The sequence below is a fragment of the Pogona vitticeps genome, chromosome 1, assembly GCF_051106095.1.
Source record: "Pogona vitticeps strain Pit_001003342236 chromosome 1, PviZW2.1, whole genome shotgun sequence".
Taxonomy (NCBI): domain Eukaryota; kingdom Metazoa; phylum Chordata; class Lepidosauria; order Squamata; family Agamidae; genus Pogona; species Pogona vitticeps.
In genome coordinates, this window is record NC_135783.1 from 131,348,534 (window position 1) to 131,370,925 (window position 22,392).

Genomic DNA, 22,392 nt, shown 5'->3' on the forward strand with positions numbered 1-22,392 from the left:
TGGGCATCCTTTTTCTTCAGGCAGGCTTTTCTTTCATGACTAGCTGCCTAGGAGACAATAAACAGGTTGGCTTATATTTTGTTGCTTCCAAATCTGTTTTTTAGACTGCTTTTACCTAACTTTTTAAAATTAAAATTATTAATTCTTCTTTAATATATGAATAATTTACTGTTTTTAATATTGTGTTTTGAATAACGTAATCTGTGTTGGGTCATGGTAAAAAACATTTTTAAATAAATGTTTAACCCCATTAATATCTTTGAGACCACTCTTTATGGTTGAATTAGGAGAGCACAGTCGGCCCTTTACTCTTTTCTCCCCCCCCTTTTTTTTTTTACAGCAGGTAACACATTTTATATGCTTTGGGTTAGGGTGCACATAATACTTGTTTCTGAGGAAATATGTTATGTTGAACTCATCTGTGGAGTTGCAAAAATGCAGCACATTTCATGCATTCAATCTTTTGAGCATTGCTGCAGTTTTCAGAGTTTCGGATCAGATCCCGAAGTGTGCTTGGGTATTCAAAGCTAACAAGGGAGCGTCCTTCTCTTCTCCCTCTCATTGTGGCCATGCACGATGCATGAATGATCCTGGTTGGATCCAGTGGAACCACATCATTCTAGTCTGGCCTTTTTCTTTTCTTTTTAAAGACTATTTCATACTCCCCACCCCCCGCCAGACCGTAGATCATTCAGATGGCTGGTGAATGTTTTCAATGAGATTGCGGCTCAGAAAATGCAGGGCATCCACATTAATGTTTGACCCTCCCCTCTTTCTGAATGTGGAGTAGAATAATCCCTCTATTTCATTTGCTGCTAGCTTTGGGTGAATGAATAGATATTTAAAATGTATAGTCACTAAAATGTTCGGTTTAACCCCATTTGAATTTTTCAAGTAACTGTATTGAATGACCTTTGTGAATTCATTGATTCAAAACTGTTAGGAACATAATTTGATAGAATAAAATAGAGATTTTTTTTTGCAGCGGATAGATATGATTTCTCCATAATGGCAAAAAATGTTGCCTATTTTAGGCGTGTTTTTGAAAATTGATTACTGTTTCTGAATTGAGTAGTCACTGGTCCATCATAATAAATTGGGAATCCTTTTCCACCATTCGCCTTCTAATTGTAAACGGTGAGTTATGCATGGCTTCACTGTTTGCCTAATTATACAAGCAGCTTTGACAAATGACAGCCCACCTCCCACTGGCCAGCTTTACTGACCTTGTCATTATTACTAATGGTTACCTCTAGCTGCTTCAAGCAAAAGAAACAGCTCCAAGTTCTGAGCAGCTGAATGTGTTTGTGATTTTAGCCTGTTCTTTCCCCCCTACTTCTAGAGCAGCAAAAACTGGAGAGCAGCAGTTGACCTATGTGGACGGCTTCTGACTGCTCATGGTCAGGGATATGGCAAGAGTGGTCTACCCACAAGTCACACAACAGACTCTCTGCAGGTACGTTTGTATTGCAGTGTGGCAAAAGTCCCCTTGCACTTCTGCAGACGGGTACACGCACCCATCAGTGATATTTATGTTTGCCTTCAGCTCCTAAACCTGCCTTGCAGAGCAGAGATGGGAAATTTGTTTTTTTTTCAAGAATCCTGTTGGAGTGTATCACAACCATGATCCCTATAAGTAACGGTTGGATTTTACTTCACACACAACTTGTGTCAACAGTGTAGATACCAGTCTAGTCCTAAACAACATGTTCCATCTCCCCAGCTTAATATTCTGTTTGTATTTGTTTGTTCCCATCTTAGCCTGAGTCTGTCTTCTACTTGTTTTATCATGCCATCACGTGCATATTTTGTACTTCCTATGTTTGATCCCATAGACATGATTGCAGGAACAGGTAGCAACCTAAGGCAAAGCTGAGACTCTTCAGACAGAGTATTATGTACTTCACTTTGATGAGAGGAGAAAACACCCTTGCCTCCTCTTGTTCTAGCCCACAGAAAATATTATGCATTAGTAAGAACATATCTTATGTTGCATTTACGTGATTATTAGTTTAGAGATTGTTGTTACAAAGCTCTTCAGAAGCATGGTAATGGAAATTTCTAGGGACATCCCTTTCAAAGGAGTTCAAAGTCTGTCAGTTTTAGAAGTTAGATATAAAGATGTTTTGTTGAGCATGTGCCTAGTAAATGGAAATGTTTGCCAATTTAATTTAATTTTAATTTTAATTGCATTTTTATTATGTTGTGTTTTGTACATTGCTGTCATCCTTGTGGACCACCCAGAGTGATCATCAGTCAGATGGATGGTATAAAAATTAAAACAAATAAACTCAGAGAAACTTTGAGGCTGCAACCCTCAGAATTCCCCAGCCGGTTAAAAGAATTACAAGAATATAAGACTAAAACAGAAGTGGTGGTTATTAGTTCATTTGAAACTCTTGTTTATCGCTTTTCTGCCCAACCAACAGACCAAGTTGTCCCTTTTTAAATTAACAATTGACACAGCTATATCTTGATTATTAAGGAAAGAGACTGTTTGAGTGACCTGTTATTTGTAATGAGATTATGAGGAGCTTCCAAACGCTGAAAAGTACTGAGGGAAATTTCTTGTTATTTTTTATTTTTTTGAAACTCATTATATTGCTGTACAACTGTGTGAGGAGAATCGCTGTTGGTGCTTTTCTAGGAAAGGAACAGAAAACAAACACAAAAGAAATTGGAGATACAACAACTTTCAGAAATACTGGCAGCTTGGCTCTGTTTAGTTTTAGTTATCAAAATTGTTACATAGTCATCAGCTTTATATCCAGATACCTCTGTATATTGTCTGAATAGACCTTTTTAGCTTTCATGAATTTTGTTTTTGCTTTTTTACTGTAAAAGAAGGCAAATGATCTAATAACTTAGAAGTTGTTTTTGTTTTTTGTTTTTTGTATTTTCAAGCTCTGGTTTGTAAGATTAGCTCTCCTTGTGAAGTTGGGTCTGTTCCAAAATGCTGAGATGGAATTTGAACCCTTTGGAAACCTAGACCAGCCTGATCTATATTATGAATATTATCCTCACGTATATCCAGGACGTAAAGGTAAACCTGTTTGTGCCATGTTCTCATTACAGTTAATGTTACTGATATTGGACATATTGCAGCCAAAATTAAGAGTACATCTGTCTTGTTGATTGCAGTGAAATTAAGAATGTACTTAAATGTTTCTGAACAGTTTTCATGAGGGTTGTAGAAACTTAATTTGGGAAAGGTTCATTGTCCTGCTCCTTGACTGTAGGTATAGTCTTTAGGAAGGAGGGTAGGTTTTAATTCTTGAAGTGAGTGGGACAGCTCTCTAGTGGACACCTCAGTACTGTAGTAACATGCAAACTTCTTGAAAATGTCTCGGCCAGGGTATTTGATTCCAGGTCCCAGCTGACCAGCACTGACTGTACAGAACAGAACAATGGCATTTACAGAAAAAAATCTATGTTTAAGGCCCTTTTGTTTTTAGAGGTACACTGTGGCTGTGTTTTTTTTTCTTCATCTTATTAATGCAGCGGCTTCTCTTTAGATTCACACCAATAAACACCACACAGTATCCATTGTGTTTGGAAAGCTTTTCAGTACTAATCACTCATGTGTAGTTTTATAGTTATGATAGAAATGGGGGGTGACTTTGAGACTAAATGAGCAGCATCAAATTGTGAAAAATTCCATGTTTTTCACCAAGTCATCCCTTGGTTGGCTCCCTTCATGCCTGAGATTTAGGACCAGTGACTCCAGTGTGATTTTAAATGTGAGTACACATTTAAATAATTCCATTGGTACAATGCTAGTAATTAATTGAAAGGGGAAACACAACTAAAAATAGTATTAATTAGGAAGGCTTGGAAAGGAAAAATTAGGATATATGGAAAAAGCATTAATTCTGCTCTGCTTGTTTGTCTCTTTGAGCAATGCGGGAAGAGAAGAAATGGGGAAAGTCCTTCAGAGGGAAGACAGAAAAACTTATGAGAAGCAGCTTTCCACCCCTTAGCCTTTTCTCAGTGGTTCCCTGAAAGGACCTGGTGCTACAAAATGCCTTCTTTCCTGCTTCAAAGCCCAATATCAATGTTTTTTTAAAAAATTTCTTAGTAGTAAAGAAATGGTAATATTAAATGTAATCAGGTCAGAAGTTCAGATATCATATCAATAATCTTCTCAGCAGTTGAAGACAGCTGACATATTAGTTTTGCTCTTGGGAGAGGCTGCCACATTTTATTTATATTTGAGGGCCCCATCAACTTTATGGCAGCCTAAGGGATCGAAAAGGCATACCTGAAAGCCTGCTTTAAAGTAAATGCTACTGAAAAAGAGCTTTGAATCTCTGTTGATAAGAAGCTAATTGTAATGATAAAATAAATATAAGTCATACATAAATTTTAGCTACTGTGCAGTAACAGTCATCCACAATAATATGCTGATGGTTGCTAATTTTTCTTTTCCATTTTTTTTTTGATGTAACAAGCACAACTGTAACGTCTGTGATTTATTTATCTCATTTTGATTCATAATAGTTAAACGAATTAGGCAATTAAAATGCACTTTGCAATCAAATGTGTCACGATACAATAAATAATGGCAATGAAAGTGATGCAGAATACATTTCATTTAATTCATGTGTGTAATTTGGATGAATTCAAAATATTCATCGAATTAAGTACAGTGCATTTCATTTTGGAGCAGTGTGCGGATTTCAGTCCAGAGCTATTAGGAATTACCAAGGATGCTGCTAACATTTCTGGCATTATTTTATCCTTCCCACCTATGCAGCCACGGCCAGAATCTTACTGATGATTTACACGTGCATAGGTGGAATTGTGGAAGGCACAGCAGTGAATTGCCTCCGATTAATAAAGTATTGGTTATCTGGTGTTCCTGGTTATCTGATGGTCATGGAACCAGGAGCACAAAGAGCATGTCATTAATTAGCAGCAACTTGCTGCCACAGCTCATGCAATTCCACTTAGGCATCTATAAACTGGCAGAAGGATTGTGGTCTAGATTTATTGGTGCTTTACTCCAAAATAACGTCTCCATGATTTGCCTGTGTCCTTTCTTCCTACAGTCTATCTCTTTAATCAGTCCTAATTGCATGAGTTAACTATCAATTTTTAGTGCGCTCTCCAAACTGAACATTGAAATTGTCTTTTTCTGACATTTCGTCTGTTAATTAGGGTTCAGCTGGCATTCTTTATTCTGCCTATATGCCACGCTGTGTGTAATCCATAATTCTCACTTCTTGAGAGTCCTGGCTGTCTCTGGATTAAAGCTTCAATAGATGCAAGCATTGTCTGTATCGAACTTCATGCCAGTCCCATTCCTCATCACAGGAACAGGACAACGGTTGATGTGCACAGTCACCACATGTAAAAACTCAGTGTGCAATAGATGTCTTGCTCTGTGGCAGTCTTATCATGCCACTAACATGGGATGCTGTGTCTGTGGTGGGGAGAAGGGAGTACCTAAGCCTGAGATGCTATCCTTCATGCCACCAAGAGATTGCCCTGCTGGACACATGCATTATTTCTCCTTCATTATGGGTACGAATGCTGTGATCCTACTTGCTTGAGTTTTCATTAGTCGATCCTGTTCCTCTGAGGTTTTTCTAACCTATCTCAAATGGCAATTTTAGATCTAATTTTTGTTCATTGTTTTGGAAACTGGCTAGTTCAGTTCTGGTAGACAGCTGCTGTTTGACATCTGTTCTGCAAAGCTAATTTCAGCAGTGAGCAAAGGTTAACTTTAATAGTAAATGAGGTAAGGATATTAAGGATTCTGTTGCCCTTCACTTCTTTTCCATCTCAACAGTTCTTTGGTTCTGTAGGAGCCCTTTGTTCTTTTGAATGTGTCATCATCATTGACTTTATTTATTAATTTACTTGCTTATTTGAATTTTTAACCCACCCATCTAGTGGCGAGGCAATTGCTCTGGGCGACTTTTACAATATCAGGACATGGCCATGAAATAAAACTGCTATAATAATCAAATCAAAGCATCAAACAAACAAAAAAACTGAATCTCTACTAATTATATATAAAAATAGCTAATACAAAAAATGGCAGCAGAACATATACAATTATTCCTATTGGTTTAGTTATTTATTTGACAAAAAAAGAAAACGAGCAACTCCTGGCATGTTGTTATGGTGTTGGACTGGAATTTGGAAGGTCCAGTTTCTAGTCCCTACTGAGCCATGAAAACTCACTGGATAACATTGCTCCAGTCAATATTTCAGCCTTCTTTAACTCAAGGAATTACTGTGAGACTTAAGTGGAGAGGATTGGCAATTCTCTTCATCTTGTTGGAGGAAAGAAATGATATAAATGTAATAAATAAATGAAAATAGATAACTGAGCACCTGAGTGGTTATATATATCCACACACACATTTAAAGTTATTAGAATGCCTGGATTTAAAAAGCTGTACTTCACCTTACGCTTGTTCCATCTATTACAGAGTTTTGAAAGTATTTCTTGGGCAATGAAAGTTCTTATACCACTTTACAGTTTTCCTTTTTTTTTTTGTAATAGATACAAGTCACATGGTTATAGGATTTGGAAACAACTGTAGTTATTGTAGTATGTAGAAGGGAAAACAGAAAATATTTTTCTTCCAGTATTCAAGTTGATAGAGCACACTTGAATAACGTGTCGTCCTCAGTCCCCACATCTACCTTACGAACAGCAACATTCATATTTGCTCTTTAATGTACTACATTTCTAAGCAGGTGCAACACTCTGCAGGGAAGAAATTGCATTTATAGTGGAAATGTTCTCTGTCTTATGAGAATTCATTGGGTTTTATGTTTTAAATCTCTTTCTCTTTTCCACACATTTCTGCATTACTCCAAAAGATCTACATTGGTAATGTCAACTAGGCTGTGCACAACAGAGGTGGTTTTAAAGGTGGTCTCTCTCCCTAGATGTCGAGCTGGATAAATGCATTCGCAAAGCAGCCACCATGTTCTCTAGACTCACAAAGAGAGTATGGCTTAACAAGAAGCTGACGGCATATACAGTACCAAGATCCAGGTCTATAGCTCCTGTGTCCTGAGCACACTCCTGTACTTCAGTGAGTCCTGGACCCTTTGTGCACGACAGGAGAGGAAGCTGAACACCTTCCATATGCATTGTCTCCAACACATTTTTCGTATCATTTGGCAGGACAAAGTTCCAAATAGAGTAGTCCTAGGATGAGCTGGAATTTTTCGCATGTATACATTACTGAAACACTGATGTCTACATTGTCTTGGGCATGTTGTGATAATGACGGTCGGATTCCTAAAGATTTCCTATATGGAGAATTAGTGGAGGGAAATCGCCCCAGAGGGAGACCCCAGCTGCGATACAAGGATATTTGCAAGCAGGATGTGAAGGCTTTAGGAATGGACCTCAACAAATGGGAAACTTTGACGTCTGAGCGTTCAGCCTGGAGGCAGGTGGTACAGCATGGCCTCTCCCAATTTGAAGAGACACTTGTTCAGCAGGCCGAGACAAAGAGGCAGTCCCAAAACCAGCAAAATCAGGGAGCTGGACAGGAGATCGATTGTATTTGTCCTCAATGTGGAAAGAATTGTCATTCTTGAATTGGCCTTCTCAGCCACACTAGATGCTGTTCCAAGTCTTCTGTTCAGAGCACATTATCATAGTCTCTTGAGACTGCAGGATGCCTAATCTGTCTAATCATGTAGTCACAATCTTGATAAGGCAAAACCTGTATCTTGCAACTTTGTTGCTAACGAAGACTACATTTAGATTCAGAAACAATAAAGGATTAGGACCTAGATTTACACCATGTGTTTGGTGGGGTGGAAAGAGATTTGGTTCCTTTTGTTATATGGATATTTTGAATGGCCTAAAAAAAGGGCTCAGGTTTAGACTGAATTACTTTAATCCTTTTGTTTAAATTTCAGATAATAGTTTTGACAATGTTTTAATTAGAAATATCGACTTTTTGACACTCAGGGTTCATTAAAAGCCATATTTTTGTAGATATTTTTCCTAGTAGAAAAGGGTTTTCCCATGCTTGTTTTTAAAAGGTTCCCCTTGACATTTAGTCCAGTCATGTCCGACTCTAGGGGGCAGTGCTCATCCCCTTTTCTAAGCCATAGATCCAGCGTTTGTGCGTAGGCAGTTTCTGTGGTCACATGGCCAGTGCGACTAGACACTGAATGCTGTTACCTTCCCACCGTGGTGGTACCTATTTATCTACTCATATTTACATGCTTTCGAACTGCTAGGTTGGCAGGAGCTGGGACAAGCGACGGGAGCTCACTCCGTTGCGTGGATTTGATCTTACAATGGCTGGTTTTCTGACCTTGCAGCACAAAGGCTTCTGCAGTTTAACCCGCAGTGGCACCATGTCCCTCTTTCCCATGTTGCTTCCTTAATTCTCACCAGAGGAAGTTGAAAAAGTGTCTCTTTAATGTACACTTGTGGCAATGGTGCAAATCAAAGTCTTACTGTACCTTCCAAAATTCTGATTGAGCAGTCTCTCTCTCTTAAGACAGTTAAATCTTAAGCACTTTGGTGATTTGGCCATTTGATTGTATTTTGCTTTTTATCAGAAGATCTGATGAGTCTTCAGAAGACGTCTATGTACATTTGTGGTCTTTCTGCCTTTTCTAGCCCTGAGCATTCTATCTCTGAAACACTAGTAATGCTACGAAAAGGTGAAGGCAAAAAAAAGGAAATCTTGTTATCATGGGATGGAATGACTCAGTAAGTGTCAGCCTTTAGTTTGCAAGACTTTGCAAGGGCTGTTAAATAGCAAAACGTTTTGGAAGTCACTAATTTTTTTTTGTTTAGTAAAGATTACTCTTTTGTAAATAGCAAAGCCTTTCTCAAAATCACCACCGAGATGAATCTTATAAGCTGAGATGACTCGATAGCTTATAACAATGACACAGCTTGGGTCCAAACTATCTAAAAGACCACATCTCGCTCTATGACCCTGCTCAGGCTCATAACGGGAGGCCTTTCTCTTGGTCTCACCATCCTCACAGGTGTGCTTGGTGGGGACATGGGAGAGGGCCTTCTCTATTGCTGTTCCCAGACTCTGGAACTCCCTACCACTGGAAGCCAGGTTGGCGCCATCTTTGTTGTCTTTCTGCAAGCACGCAAATACCTTCCTCTTCAGTCTGACTTTTCCTTAAGCACTGGTGGTCTGAAAGGTTTTTTTAAATGGATTGTCGTGCTGTGTTGTTTTAAATGTGTTCTAGTATTGACTTTATTTACAGTTTTTAATGGAAAACTTATTTAAATATTTGTATATCTTCTGTTTTAGCTTTTAAATACAGTATTGCCTTTTTAATGATGTAAGCCACCTTTGGTCCTTTTTAATGAGAAAGTCAGGATAAAAATATATTACATACATACATAACATACATACATATTTTAAGTGTACAGTTTTGAAGATTTCTCATATTAATTTTAATGAGTAAATTCAGTTTATCCCAAGATGTCTTCCTCTCATAGAACAACTAACAAAATAAAGCTTGTTAGCCAAAGTAAGTCAGGAGGCTATCGGTATCTTCGAAATTTAAGTGAAAATGGGAGAAGAGCCTTAGATGGCACCTTGAGGTCATTGGAGTAAAGGCAGGACATAAACATAACCAAGGAATAGAGAAAATGAAGGGTATTGACAGTAACATGTTTTGTTCTGATGCTCATTTTGCCTAGTTAGGATGTTCTTGGAGAGTATGTGAGAGACATATATTCTTTCAAGGTAAGGTGGGAGAGACCATATTTCTCCTGACCCGACCTGTGAGCTACCTTTCTGAAAACCCTTTCACACATCTACCTCTGAACCCAAGAGAACTTGGATGCTTGGCCTACTCTAGATTCATTTTGCTACCATTTCAGAGGCAACCAGAATTTCTAATATGATTGTAACAGAGGAGACGAAATTCTTCTCCATTCCAGAACCAGAAAGGAACCAAAACGTAATTCCATTTCATAAGAAATTGACTTCAGTGCAGCTGGACTGCCGGCTTTATTTACTACTTTAAAATGAGGCTGTTGGGTTAGCTCTGATGCTACATCTTTGTGATGGGGTTATGGATTTCCATTGCACACTAACCTCTGTACTAATGAATAGGCTTTCCATGCAGCAGTATGTAGGATCATTAACTTTGGTTAATAACCAATCTCAGGGTTAGTGAAGCCATATTTTCTCCGTAGCATTGTGAATATCCATCTTTCTGTGAAGTGGAGCTTTTTATTCACTTATTCAATGGTCTGCGAAAGGGTGGAGCAGAGCACTAGGAATATATGTCAAAAAAAGTGTAGGTTAGGAACAAAGATCACAAGTGGCAGGGATCAGAGTAAGTGGGCACAAGAAAGGTTCAAGCTCTGGATTTGGAAGTGATAAGAAGACATTACAGATTTATGTGGGTCAGTGAGAAACATGTTAGCTCTGGCTTCCTTGAAAAATCAGTTTAATTGACAAGTTCTCCTGTCCTACCCAAAATGTTTTAAATGGTTCCTGTACATGTGTACATATAATTTTAATAAATGAAGGCACAAAAATCACATCACCATGAAACAGCAACTAATACTGTGACTAGCGACTAGACAGTGAGGGAGGCTGGGAAGTCTGTGACTAGGTGCCAGGTCTTCTCTGTGCTGGCCACCTTTTTATGGAATGCTCTACCTCTCTCTCTCTCTCTCTGTGTTCGTTCGTGCGTGCGTATGTATATGTATATGCATACGTGTACATACATGCATATAGAGAATGAATATCCAGCTTGCTGGGGGAGGGGCAATGTGTAGCCTGCAAAATTAACTTGCAAACCGCCCAGAGAGTGCTTGGAGTGCTATGGGGCGGTATATAAGCAGCACGCTTTGCTTTGCTTTGCTTTGAGGTAGAGCATTCCATGAAGTTTCCCCAAAAATAAGACAGGGTCTTATATTAATTTTTGCTCCAAAAATGCATTAGGGCTTATTTTCAAGGGATCTTTCTTTTTTTTCCATGTACAGCAATCTACATTTATTCAAATAAAGTCATGTTATCTTCTGGTTGCTGCACAGTGGTGGAGGGTGGAGTTTCACGTAACTGGGGCTTATTTTGCGGGTAGGGCTTATATTATGAGCATCCTGAAAAATCATATTAGGGCTTATTTTCAGGTCAGGGCTTATTTTGGGGGAAACAGGGTAAGGTAAATTGATAAATGTGAGAACAGTAATCCATAATTGTCCATTATTGTTCCAGGTTCCATGGTTCCATTTTCTATGCGGATTTTGCACGCTGAACTTCAGCAGTATCTAGGAAATCCGCAGGAGTCACTCGATAGATTGCATTGCATGAAAACAGTCTGCACAAAGGTAACAAAGTTTTCTCTAGACAGTCAACCCAATATTTAAAATTCTATATCATATATTTTCTCTTCAAAGAATGGCTTGGTAAAGCATCATACTTCAGCCTGGCGCTGAACTATTAATACATGCTTATGTGATGCATTAATACTTGAACAAAGATAGGCTTAGAGGGAACTGCTTTTCTAGATGTTTTAAGCCAGCCTTTTAGAAATTCAGATTTGTTTTTCTTTTTTCAAACCCCATAGAGTATAAGTATAATGGGCAATGATTCTCCCTTAGTCTACTTGAGATACAGAACTCTTGAAATCTGCTTGAAATGGCAGAAGTGGCCAATTAAATCTTTTATGGAGTTAGAACAATGCCATGATAGTCCTTCGGTGTCAAAGCTGGCCTGGGACTATAGGCAGCCAACTCTATGTGAATCTGAACATGGAGTGTCTGTGTATAATTTCCAGCATTATGTGAGTGGCTTTGAACTAAGAAATGTTAGAATATAAATAAAACAGAAAGGGTTTTTTTTGTCAGGAAAATGTAAAAGATTAGGGTCCTAATATTTGTGCAATGCTTGACCCACCCAAAATCTTCACACTGAGTTGTCATCTATTAGGTTGCATGTTCCATAGTTATATTCCTTTCTCTGTTTGAAGAAGGCACTGAGGCCTGAGTACACGTCAGCCTACCATAGCTTCTCATTTGATTTCGTTCCAGCTTCATATGCTCTGCTCTTGGATTAAAAGCCCCAGAGTATTTGCCAGTGTCAAGGAATTACTATTCCACCATCTATGGATTTGTGTGCTGCTACCTTGTTCATGAATGGCAGGCTGTGGACTTCCTTGTGCCCTGAATGGTTACCAGGCACCAGAATGGCATCTTTTGCACCAGAATGACCCCCTTTTGTCAAAGCAAGTAGCTGGTTTCCCTGACCTAGAAGACCACAAGATACTCAGATCAGTCTGTCAACGGCCATATCCAGCACTGACAGATTTAAAGGGGGGAAAGGAGAGGGAGTGAGAGATAAATTTATGGTGGGTGCTTTGAAGACTGACAGATGTATTTCGTTATGAGCTTTAGTCGTACAAAATCCACTTCTTCAGATGTACGACTGTACCTGCAGTGTCTGGTTGCAGCCTCCTGATGCCTGGCTCTTCTTTCTCATGAGTTTCTTGTGACCTACGTTTTTCATAGGCTATTCAGATATTCGCTATACTAAGTACTCTGTTGCCTGCAAATTTGGCTTCTTCTCTTTCTCTTCAAAGAGTTGCTATTCTGCTAAAAGATATGGATTATGGACATTTTTAGTGAGGAACTTTGTCACATGATTGTTGGAAGTCCAACTACACATAATGACTTTTTCTATTGTTGTTGATCCCCTCAGAGAACTGCAAAAATTTAGTTATGAAGCTATGCTTATTCTTCCTGTACAATATTTTTCTTCTACATGATTGACAGTTCTATATCTACTAATACCTTCTGCAAATTTACCCATCTCAGACATTAAGGCAACTTAATTTAATAATTTAATTGCATATGACTTTTGGAAAAAGGAATATTATGTTAGCAAATTTCCAACTCTCTGGAGAGGAGGCCAAGATTAAGATACAAGCTGCATATTTTTGTTGGGCCTACAATTTCATGTATCAGTACAATCTGGACTTAGCAACTTGCTAATTTTAAACCTGCATTTTAACCTATATTTAAGTCTTGGAACGTTGTCTCTTTTCACACATTAGACTTCAGGTTCCTTCTGTGAAAATAAAAGCTTAGCACCAGTTTTATACCTTCCTAAAGAAATTAAGGCACAAATTATTTCTTCATTCCTTCAGCTTCTTTGCAGTTTTCCTACTCTCCTTTACTACTGCTTTTATTATGTTGATATCTAATGGATCAGTTATCTTCCTGGTCAGTTTCCTGCTTTTGATGTCTTTAAAAGCAAACATTTCTAAAGGTTGGAATGTTGCAGTATCCTTATTGTCCACTTGCATTATTTTAATTGGTTGAGATTTCCACTGTTTAAAGATAGCCTTTTGTATTTTAGGATCATGAATACATTATCGGAGGGGTTCAGTTTCTTTTGTGTGTTGACTTTTGAAGGTTTTCCTGGTATCTATTTTTATTTCATGAAATACACGACTTTGCTTCTAGTTCTAGAATGAATGTTAGATTCGGCATCTTTTCCATAGAGTAAAAATGTGCCCTCAAGGCACCACAATAAACCTCACAAGAAAATCAGAATTACATATTCTTCACTTACGGAGCCACAGTGGATCTCGTTGCTTTTTCTGAAGAGTTCTCAGCTTCCAGTTTTGTTTTTCATTTGGACCACTGGTCGTCCTTACATAAATCAATATATTTTTGTCCTGGCGAGCCAGCCTAGTGGGGAATTGTCTTCAGGCAAACAAAAGTAGCAGTGTGGAGGATATTAATATATTTCCCCCCCATTTCATATCTGTGAAATATTATTTTAGAAATCTAGCTGGGACCACTTAAAGTTTGGTTCTGGTTAAGGGAACAGTCTAGCAGGCATTCACCTGGAGACATATTGGAGACAGAAAGGAGGAACGTCAAAAGAAAATAGCTAGTGTGAAATTATTCCAGACTCCCCAAACCCCCCAGTGGTGATTTTGAGAAAGGCTTTGCTATTTACAAAAGAGTAATCTTTAGTCTTGACTATTAGCTTGACTCTTTTTAAAATAGGGCTGTTGAGCAGAGATGTAGGGAAACTTAAAGCTTGTGGGATCTTTTTTGTTTTTACTGCAGCCTAAGAGCCATTCCTCAGTCAAATGTGAAATAGTAGTTGGGGAAGGAAGAGGGAGGGGGGACTAGGTAGGAAATACAGGTTAAGGGAGTGAAGCCAATTACCTACCTCTGTTACCTACATAATACATAAATAGAACAGGGCCACATATATAAATCTGTATCTGAGTTACTATGGAAGAGTTTTTCTCATACAGCTCTAAAATTCAGCAGAGTTCTACAGAAACTTCATCAAACTTAACTATTTCACAGATGAGAAACACTGAGACTGAATAGTATACATAATACGATACGATACTGTGGTAGAATGATACGATATGATACTATGGCCGGAATTCTGGCAGCAGTTCCACATGTGCAAGGCTGATGATATTGTCAGCCCATTCTTTCATCTTTCATTAAAAGCTTCCTATAACCACCACCCCCCATTCCCCAGGTCCAAAGACTCCATAAGGCTCCCTTCTGACCTGGGGAAGCCTTTGGGTTTTTCAGGATATGGTAGGGAAGGCTTTAATGTCCGAAAATCACCACTGCCACTCCTGGGATTCCTAGGGAGCTTCAGAACCTGAATGAGGGAAGAGGAGACACATTTTAATTAAAGATAAAGGGTTGCACTGATTACATAATCAGCGTTGCCCGGGCAGAGCTGCACCAACTTGATTTCAGCCAATATACAGTATAATGTAATACAATTTATCCAACAGGCCGAGGAGAAAGAGAAAGTCACAAAAGCAGCAAAATCAGGGAGCTGGACAGGGGACAGATTGGGTTTATCCTCAGTGTGGAAAAATAAGGGATTTTAAACACCTGTGGATGACCTCCATTGGTGAGTTGAAGAATGCCTTTCTAAAATTATACCAAATTATACCCATTTGCCTCATCTAAAAGCATGAGTATGCTTTTTTTGCAATCAGATCTGTTTTTTCATTTCTTTTAATCGGACCTGTGTTGATTTTACAAACTGAAATTCATATGTTGGATCAATTAAAAAAAATCTTCATTTATTGATTTATTTAGACTTGTATACCACCCATTTTAACAACAGAATCCAAGATGGAAAAGAGAAAATGAAAAGAAAAATAGGTTAGGTGATGGCTGTAAGGAAGGTGTGCCTATATAGCTATGTCTTCAAATTGGTCTTAAAGGCCCTCAGCGAGGGGGCCAGGTGGATCTCTACAGGTAAATTGTTCCAGAGATGAGGGGCCACTGCCGAGAAGGCCAGATTTTTAGTTTTTTCCCTTCGGACCTCTCAGCAGTAGGCCCCTCAACTGCCCAGCCTGACTAGAACGGGTGATACGGGCAGAACTAGGTGGAAGCGTGCTGCCAAGTATCGAGGGCCTAAACCGTTTAGGGCTTTATATGTAATTGTCAACACCTTGAAATCGATGCAGAAGTGAATAGGTAATCAGTGCAAGATGGCCAGGGTGGGGTAAATACAATGGAATTTTTTCACCCCAGTTAATAGCCTGGCTGCCATATTCTGGACCATTTGAAGCTTCTGCATCAGTCTCAAAGGAAGCCCCACGTAGAGCGCATTACAGTAGTCTATTCTTGAGACTACAGGCACATGGATCAGCATGGCGAGCACCTCCGTATCTAGATAGGGACGCAGCTGGGCAATCCACCAAAGATGTAAGTGGACGGACTGGACCATGGACACTACCTGGGTCTCCATGGTAAGTGTCGCGTCAAGATGGATCCCCAGACTGCAAACCACATTCTTTGTGGTGGAAGTCGCTCCCCCAAAAGAGAGGGAGTTCCCCAAACCACTGACATCGGGAGCACCCATCAGGAAGACCTCCGTCTTGTCTGGGTTCAACCTCAGTCCATTTGACTGCATGCATTGAAGGACAGTCTCCAGGCAGCGCTCAACGGACAGAACAGCATCCACTGCAGATGGAAAAAAGGAAATGTAGAGCTGGGTGTCATCAGCATATTGGTGACACGAAGCTCCATATCCCTGGATGACACACACACACCTCGCGGCCTCATATATATGTTAAACAGCATTGGGAAGATGATTGAACCCTACGGTACCCCACAATTGAGGGACCACAGGGCTGATATATACTCCCCAAGCTGAACACTCCAAGAAGGACCGGAGCCAAGCAATAGCAAGGCCACCGATCCCCAACTCAGCCTCCCCAGGAGGATACTGTAGTCAACGGTATCAAAGGCAGCTGAGATATCAAGGAGAACCAACAAGGACGCTTTGCCCCCATCTGCCTCCCTAAGTAGGTCATCCAGCAGGACGACCAATACAGTCTCCATGCCATGGCGTGGCCTGAAGCCCGACTGAAATGGATCCATGGTGTCGGTTTCATCCAAGAGGGCCCCAAAGCTGATCGACCACCACCCTCTCAACTACCTTGCTGAGGAAAGAAACATTGGCGATGGGCCTATAATAGTTAATGTTGTCCGCCACCAAGCTCAGTTTCTTTCTAATGGGCCTAATGAGTGTTTCCTTCTTGCCCTCAAGAAGATACCCATTTATTAGATTTAGTTGGCAGATCTGTGAGAAATGCTTTATATAGAATTAGACTTTTTGGTCTATCTGACTGCACTACTCCAGGCGCCACTAGCTCCTGCATTAGCTTTCTTACAGTTTCACACAGAAGTCTTTTCTGGTCTAGCTGAGCTGGTTAACTGGAGCGTGTCAAACATCGAATCTGGGACTACTGCATTCAAAGCAAATGCTTTGCCACTGAAATGTGGTGCTTCCTGAGCTTTGTACAACTGGCTGGCTCATCTGCGTTGGGCACATTCCTATGGACAGAATATGTTTGAGAAACAGGCATGAGCACATTTTTTGAGAGCTGATTTGCACTCCTCCTCTTTGAGTGGAATCTAATGAGTATTGTCCATCTGCAGACCTTCCTATGGTTTGTACTACAGTATGTTGAGGCAAGACTTTGTGCCAAAAGTCTTGCCAGGGGACTGGCCCTCTCACTCTTGACAGGCAAGTCTGCTGACCGTGCAGCATGGGTTGGAGCAGGTGGGCAGGAACAGCCCTCCCACTTCCAATAGAAAGATGTGTTGTCATGAGCTCACGTCATTTTCCCTTCTTCCTTTCCTACCGGTAGCTGGACTTCATCATGGTTTTATTGACTTCGAATGCTGCCGCTCTAAACAGAGCCATGCTGAATCCAAATAATTCCTCAAGGTTCTTTAGCCAAGGAGGTATTCTCCTTCCTACACTTCCTGTGTGTTTTTAATGATCAGCGGTGACAATCTGTGCTGTTCATTTCTCTCGTGACCAAATTATTCCGGTTTTCTGCATTTTATCTGTTTTATGTATTCTTGGTTTTCATTTGTCTTTGTATTTCTTCTGCCTGCTAAATATTACCTTCTCCAAGGATCTGAATGTTCATCTCTTTTATTTCTCTTCTTGTAGAAATGCCGCATATGCACTCCGTATCAACTATGTTCCTAATCCAGCTTTCAGTCTAGGGATTCATAGCACCTTCTGGCCATCTAAAGCCTGTCAGGGACTGAGGGGCATTTCGTTTTTCTGTGTAGCAATGACAAGTGTAGTTGGAAGATATAATGTGATATTTCTCCATTGGCCTACACCTCTCCGTGCTCCGGCTCATTGCACTGGCTATCATCGTGTCATCGTCGTTCTCAGTACAGAAGCCTGACTGGCATCCTCTGTCCTTGGCCTCCATTTGATACTGGCATTGCTGTTATATAAGGCAAAGTTAGGTTTAAAGAGGTGATTTAGTTCCTCAAGGCTGCACTTGTCTCTTGATGAAATGCCTTCTCCCGTACTTGTTAACTTTTCCAGGGGTCAGATGACTTAACTGTTGTCTGATACAGTGGTGCCTCGCTTAACGAGCGCTCCGTTTAGCGATGAAACCGCATAGTGATTAACTTTTTGCAATGTTTCCTATGCGGTTTTATCGCTTTGCGATGATCGGTTCCCTGTTTCGCTTACCGATCATCGCAAAGAGATGATTTTTAAACAGTTGATCAGCGAGTCCAAAATGGCTGCCAGGTTAAAAAAATGGCCGCCTGCTGTGTTTTCGCGCCGATTCCTCGCATAAGAGGCAGCGAAAATTGCTGCCGTATGGAGGATCTTCGCTTTAAGGTGAGTTTTAAGCCCATAGGAATGCATTAAACAGGTTTCTTTAAATGGGCTTTCTTTAATTGCATAGCGACGAAATCGCTTAGCAGCGATTTTTGCTGCACGGATTAACGTCGCTATGCGAGGCACCACTGTACTTGATACAGCTGAGGTACTTAGGAGCACCACTCACTAGCTTTGGTCCAGAGGCCAGTTCTTTTCTGAGAACATGGTGGCTACATTGTGCAAATGGGGGTGGTTACTCCTTTTGACAGAACCGTATGTTTGCACTTCATTGCCCATTTCTTTTCCTAGCAAATGTAGAAATACCATCTTCCTACTTGTAAACAGACAGAGGCTTTAATAATACTAGTACTAATACCAGCTGTGATGGTGGTGATGATAGTGGTGTGTGTCTCAAATGGAGGAATCCAAGTCACTATCAAAAGTCACAAAACAGGCCAAGAAACAGCACTCCAGTGCCCCAAAGGTTTGTCTTTGCTTTACAGGAGGTAGAACATTGCTATTTTTGTCTTTTTATTCTGTTCTTTTTTTTTCTTTGAAAACTGAACATTTTTTCTCTAGACAGAGGGATGACTAACCCCAATTTATTGAAGCAGATGAAACTTTTGGACAATGTTGAGAGAATATCCATAATGTCATTGGATGTAATTTATGGATCACAGCACCATGTTTTGGCACTTTATAAGGCTTTTGTTGTTGATACTTCGCTCTGATACCATGGTTTTTGTTGCCAAAATCATTAACTTCTCCTGTAGTTCTGAACCGTTGTCCAGTCCCTTTGCTGAATTCATAATAGGAATAGATAAGAATCTGATTTCTGCTTGTTTTTGAGAAGTTGGTCAAAATAGCCAAATATCTTATAGTCTGAATAAAAAACTTGAGATATTAACATTTTTGATTGATTAAAAACTAAAACTGACAAATTATTCATCAAGAGATAGGCTTTTAGTATTTTAACTCCCCAAAAAGTCTGTATTTGAGGTCCATGTGTATTCAGACATGGTAGTGGTGGGCTGTGGCTTCTGTAACATTTATGGGAGGCTTCTAACATGAATGAGTTACTACATGACCCTTTCCGTGGTGGAAATAATTACAGTGGGGTCTCTACTTAAGAACTTAATCCGTATTGGAAGGTGGTTCTCAAGTTGAAAAGTTCTTATGTTGAATCTGCATTTCCCATAGGAATGCATTGAAAACCATTTAATCCGTATATGCTCTTTTCCGTCCATAGAAACTACAGTGGAACCTCTACTTAAGAACTTAATCCATTTTGGAATGGTGTTCTTAAGTTGAAACGTTCTTAAGTTGAAGCAGAATTTCCCATAGGAATGGACTGAAAACCAATTAATCCGTTCTGGCTGTTTTTTTGTTATGTAGAGGTGCGTTCGTACATTGAAGCATTAGTTCCCATAGGAACTAATGCAAAGCTGGTTAATACGTACTCTACCACTAGGGGGAGAATTTTTTAAAAACCTAAGATGACCTAAGGTTAAAAAAAGAGCAGGAAAGGTTTTTTTTCCTGTTCTTATCTTGGATTTCTGTTCTCAAGTAGAAGCAAAATTTAGCAAATGGAGCTGTTCTTAAGTTGGATTGTTCTTAAGTAGAGATGTTCTTAAATAGAGACCCCATTGTATACATTAAATTTGGTTGGTATAGATGGTGTAGATTTTTGCTCCAGACAGATCTAGAATTAGATCATTTGGTACCCTCGTTGAAAGTCTTAGAGTGCTGCCTCAAAGACTGGGTAGTACTAAAAAAAAGCAAGATCTGCATTCTCTAGCAAATAAAACCTGTTCCTTTATTGCAAATGATGTGTTGACATGACACAGGGCATCTGTGGCCTGTCTAACAATTCTCAGAACACCTCAAAACCACAGAGCATTTCCGCTTTTTAGGTTCAATAGCTTGGCCTCAGCGATACTCCAGGACAGATTCTTGGGAATTCTCTGCCAACAAAAATTTTACCCTGTATGGTTGAGCCTCTTAAATCCTTATCTCATGTTCTTTGATACTGTTAGTTTTGCGTAGAGCTGAGAGACCATAACATATGTCCCCTTTTATTTCAGATTGTTACTAAAAGAATTTGCCAAAAAATTACAGATTGCTTTATGATTAGATTGGAAAGAACTGGAGGTTTAAAAAACCTGAATGTAAGGAAGATAAAGTAACTGATAGATTTTCCAATCCTGACTTCACATTTTAATTTGCATACCATGCATGCAGTTTGGCCTTACTTTTGGAGGTCTCCAGAGCCACAGCCTATCTTTTCCTGGAGTGTCCCTGCCTTTTGCCTTTGGCTCTTCTACTCTGCTATCCTCAGACATCTCAGATTCCTCCTTCATCAGTTAACTTGCTATGTTCTCCTATTCCTGCCCTCTATTAAGAGGTCATGGAACTGGACAGAGAGTCCCTTCACCAAATTCACCCTACAGTGGTGCCTCGCATTACAACATTAATTTGTTCCAGCGAAATCACTGTAGAATGAAAACGTCGTAATGCGAAAATAAAAAGCCCATTGAAACGCATTGAAACCCCTTCAATGCATTCCAATGGGCTGGAAACTCACCGTCCAGCGAAGATCCTCCATAGGGAGGCCATTTTCGGTGACTGTCTTGCGAGGAATCCATCCCAGAAAACAGCGGGGAGCCATTTTATTTACCCGGCGGCCATTTTGAAACCACTGATCAGCTGGAGGAAAATCGTCATTTTGCAAAGAATCGGTTCCCGAAGCAGGGAACCGATCATCGCAAAGCGAAAAAAACCCATTCAGACCATTGTTTTGCGATCGCAATTGCTATCACTAAAAGATTGTCGTAATGCAGTTTCGTCATAATTCAGGGCAACCATAAAGCGAGGCACCACTGTATTTGATTTTATGCATATGGTTTCTGAAATTAGTGGCATCCATTTCTGCAGACATACCTTTACCATACTATCCAAAATGTAAATCTAACAATAAGTAGGGGCCTTTCTGCAATTTTGTTCAAAGGTTTGGTTTCATTAAAAGATTTATATGAACAAGGGAACTCCTCTCACAGATTGACAGAATAAAACACACTAAACTAAGTTGGTTAAGAAAGTGCCAGACCTGCCTTGAAACTTGCTTGGGAAAACAACCTAGGAGAAGAAATTGATGAAGCCATGTGGCGCAGAATTTGATCTACAACCCCTTTTTTCTACTATATCTGCAAATGTCAGAGAACTCCTTGAAACTTCTTCATAGGTGGTTTTATAATCCCATAAAATTGGCATATATTCAAAAGACAAGTCAAAAGCTCTGTTGATAGAGCTGTGGAAATATAAGGACATATTGGCATCTTTGATAGTCATGCCCTGTTTCAGCTTCTTTTTAGTCCTATAGTTTGCTTCAGAGATTGGCATTATTTCAGGCTCTATATGGACCTAGCATTATGCTTGCTATCTATATTTAGAGGGAACAATTTAAACACATTTTCAAAACCATTAATCATTTACTTATTGGTGACAGCATGTCTTCTCATTGCACAGAGTTGGAAAGACGCCTCTGTTGTCACCAAGGAAGCTTAATTACAAAAGGCTCTCAAGAAACTTAGGTATTATCTGCATATTTGATAAGGGGACACAGACCCTGAAGGTTTTGCATCTGTGCGGTGGACCTTTATGATATATGTAATCAATACCTCCTGTCCAATTACTGTCTCTGGAAAATGGGAATGTATCTGGTGCCATATGGAATTGAAAATGTATTTGAAAAACATATTGGGGGGGGGGGGAATCTTACGGAAATAATCACGACCTATGTGTGTAAGTTGCAGAGGTGTTCTGCATTTTAATAGTCAGGATGTATCTTGAAATAGTTTCATCAACTTGCTTTCCAAAATATTCTTGAATGATCTTTCCGTCGGACTGATCCTACTCGTGCTAGTAGATCAGAGATTTTGAATTGTACCCTCACACAATGGCTTCTGTTTCAGTCTCTGTGTATACAGCAAGGAATAATTACAACTGTTTCTGGTTTAATGTACAAAATTTCCCTATCTTCAAAATAGTGTCAGAACTGACAAAAGTTTTTTTTTTAAATTCATTGTAGATATTACACAACCTGGAACATGGCTTGGCAGAAGATGGAAGCATGACTAACATTACCCAGGAGAACAGACAAGGTAGGTATCCCCTGAAGCTTTTCTTTCTGCAGTGTTATTTTTATTACTTACCCAGGTACTAACAGAAGTTCTCACAAGACTGCTCTGAAGCTGTTAAAACA

The 22,392-nt window shown here is 39.6% G+C and overlaps 2 protein-coding genes across 5 annotated transcripts in view; one reads left to right on the forward strand and one right to left on the reverse strand.

The window, feature by feature from the left end:
* The window catches only part of LOC144587799 (uncharacterized), an 887,030-nt gene that overhangs the window by 98,882 nt on the left and 765,756 nt on the right, over positions 1-22,392 (reverse strand). The gene's annotated exons all lie outside the window — the stretch shown is intronic.
* TRAPPC12 (trafficking protein particle complex subunit 12) overlaps positions 1-22,392 on the forward strand; it is a 64,715-nt gene that overhangs the window by 21,590 nt on the left and 20,733 nt on the right. For all 4 annotated transcript variants that reach the window (XR_013542953.1, XM_073001040.2, XM_073001042.2 and 1 more), the window contains 4 exons: positions 1,343-1,456; positions 2,905-3,043; positions 11,199-11,311; positions 22,219-22,291. Coding sequence is in view for 3 of the 4 variants with exons in the window: in XM_073001040.2 (XP_072857141.2) it covers positions 1,343-1,456; positions 2,905-3,043; positions 11,199-11,311; positions 22,219-22,291 (439 nt within the window). In the remaining variant the exon portion in view is untranslated. The remainder of the gene's footprint in view (positions 1-1,342; positions 1,457-2,904; positions 3,044-11,198; positions 11,312-22,218; positions 22,292-22,392) is intronic.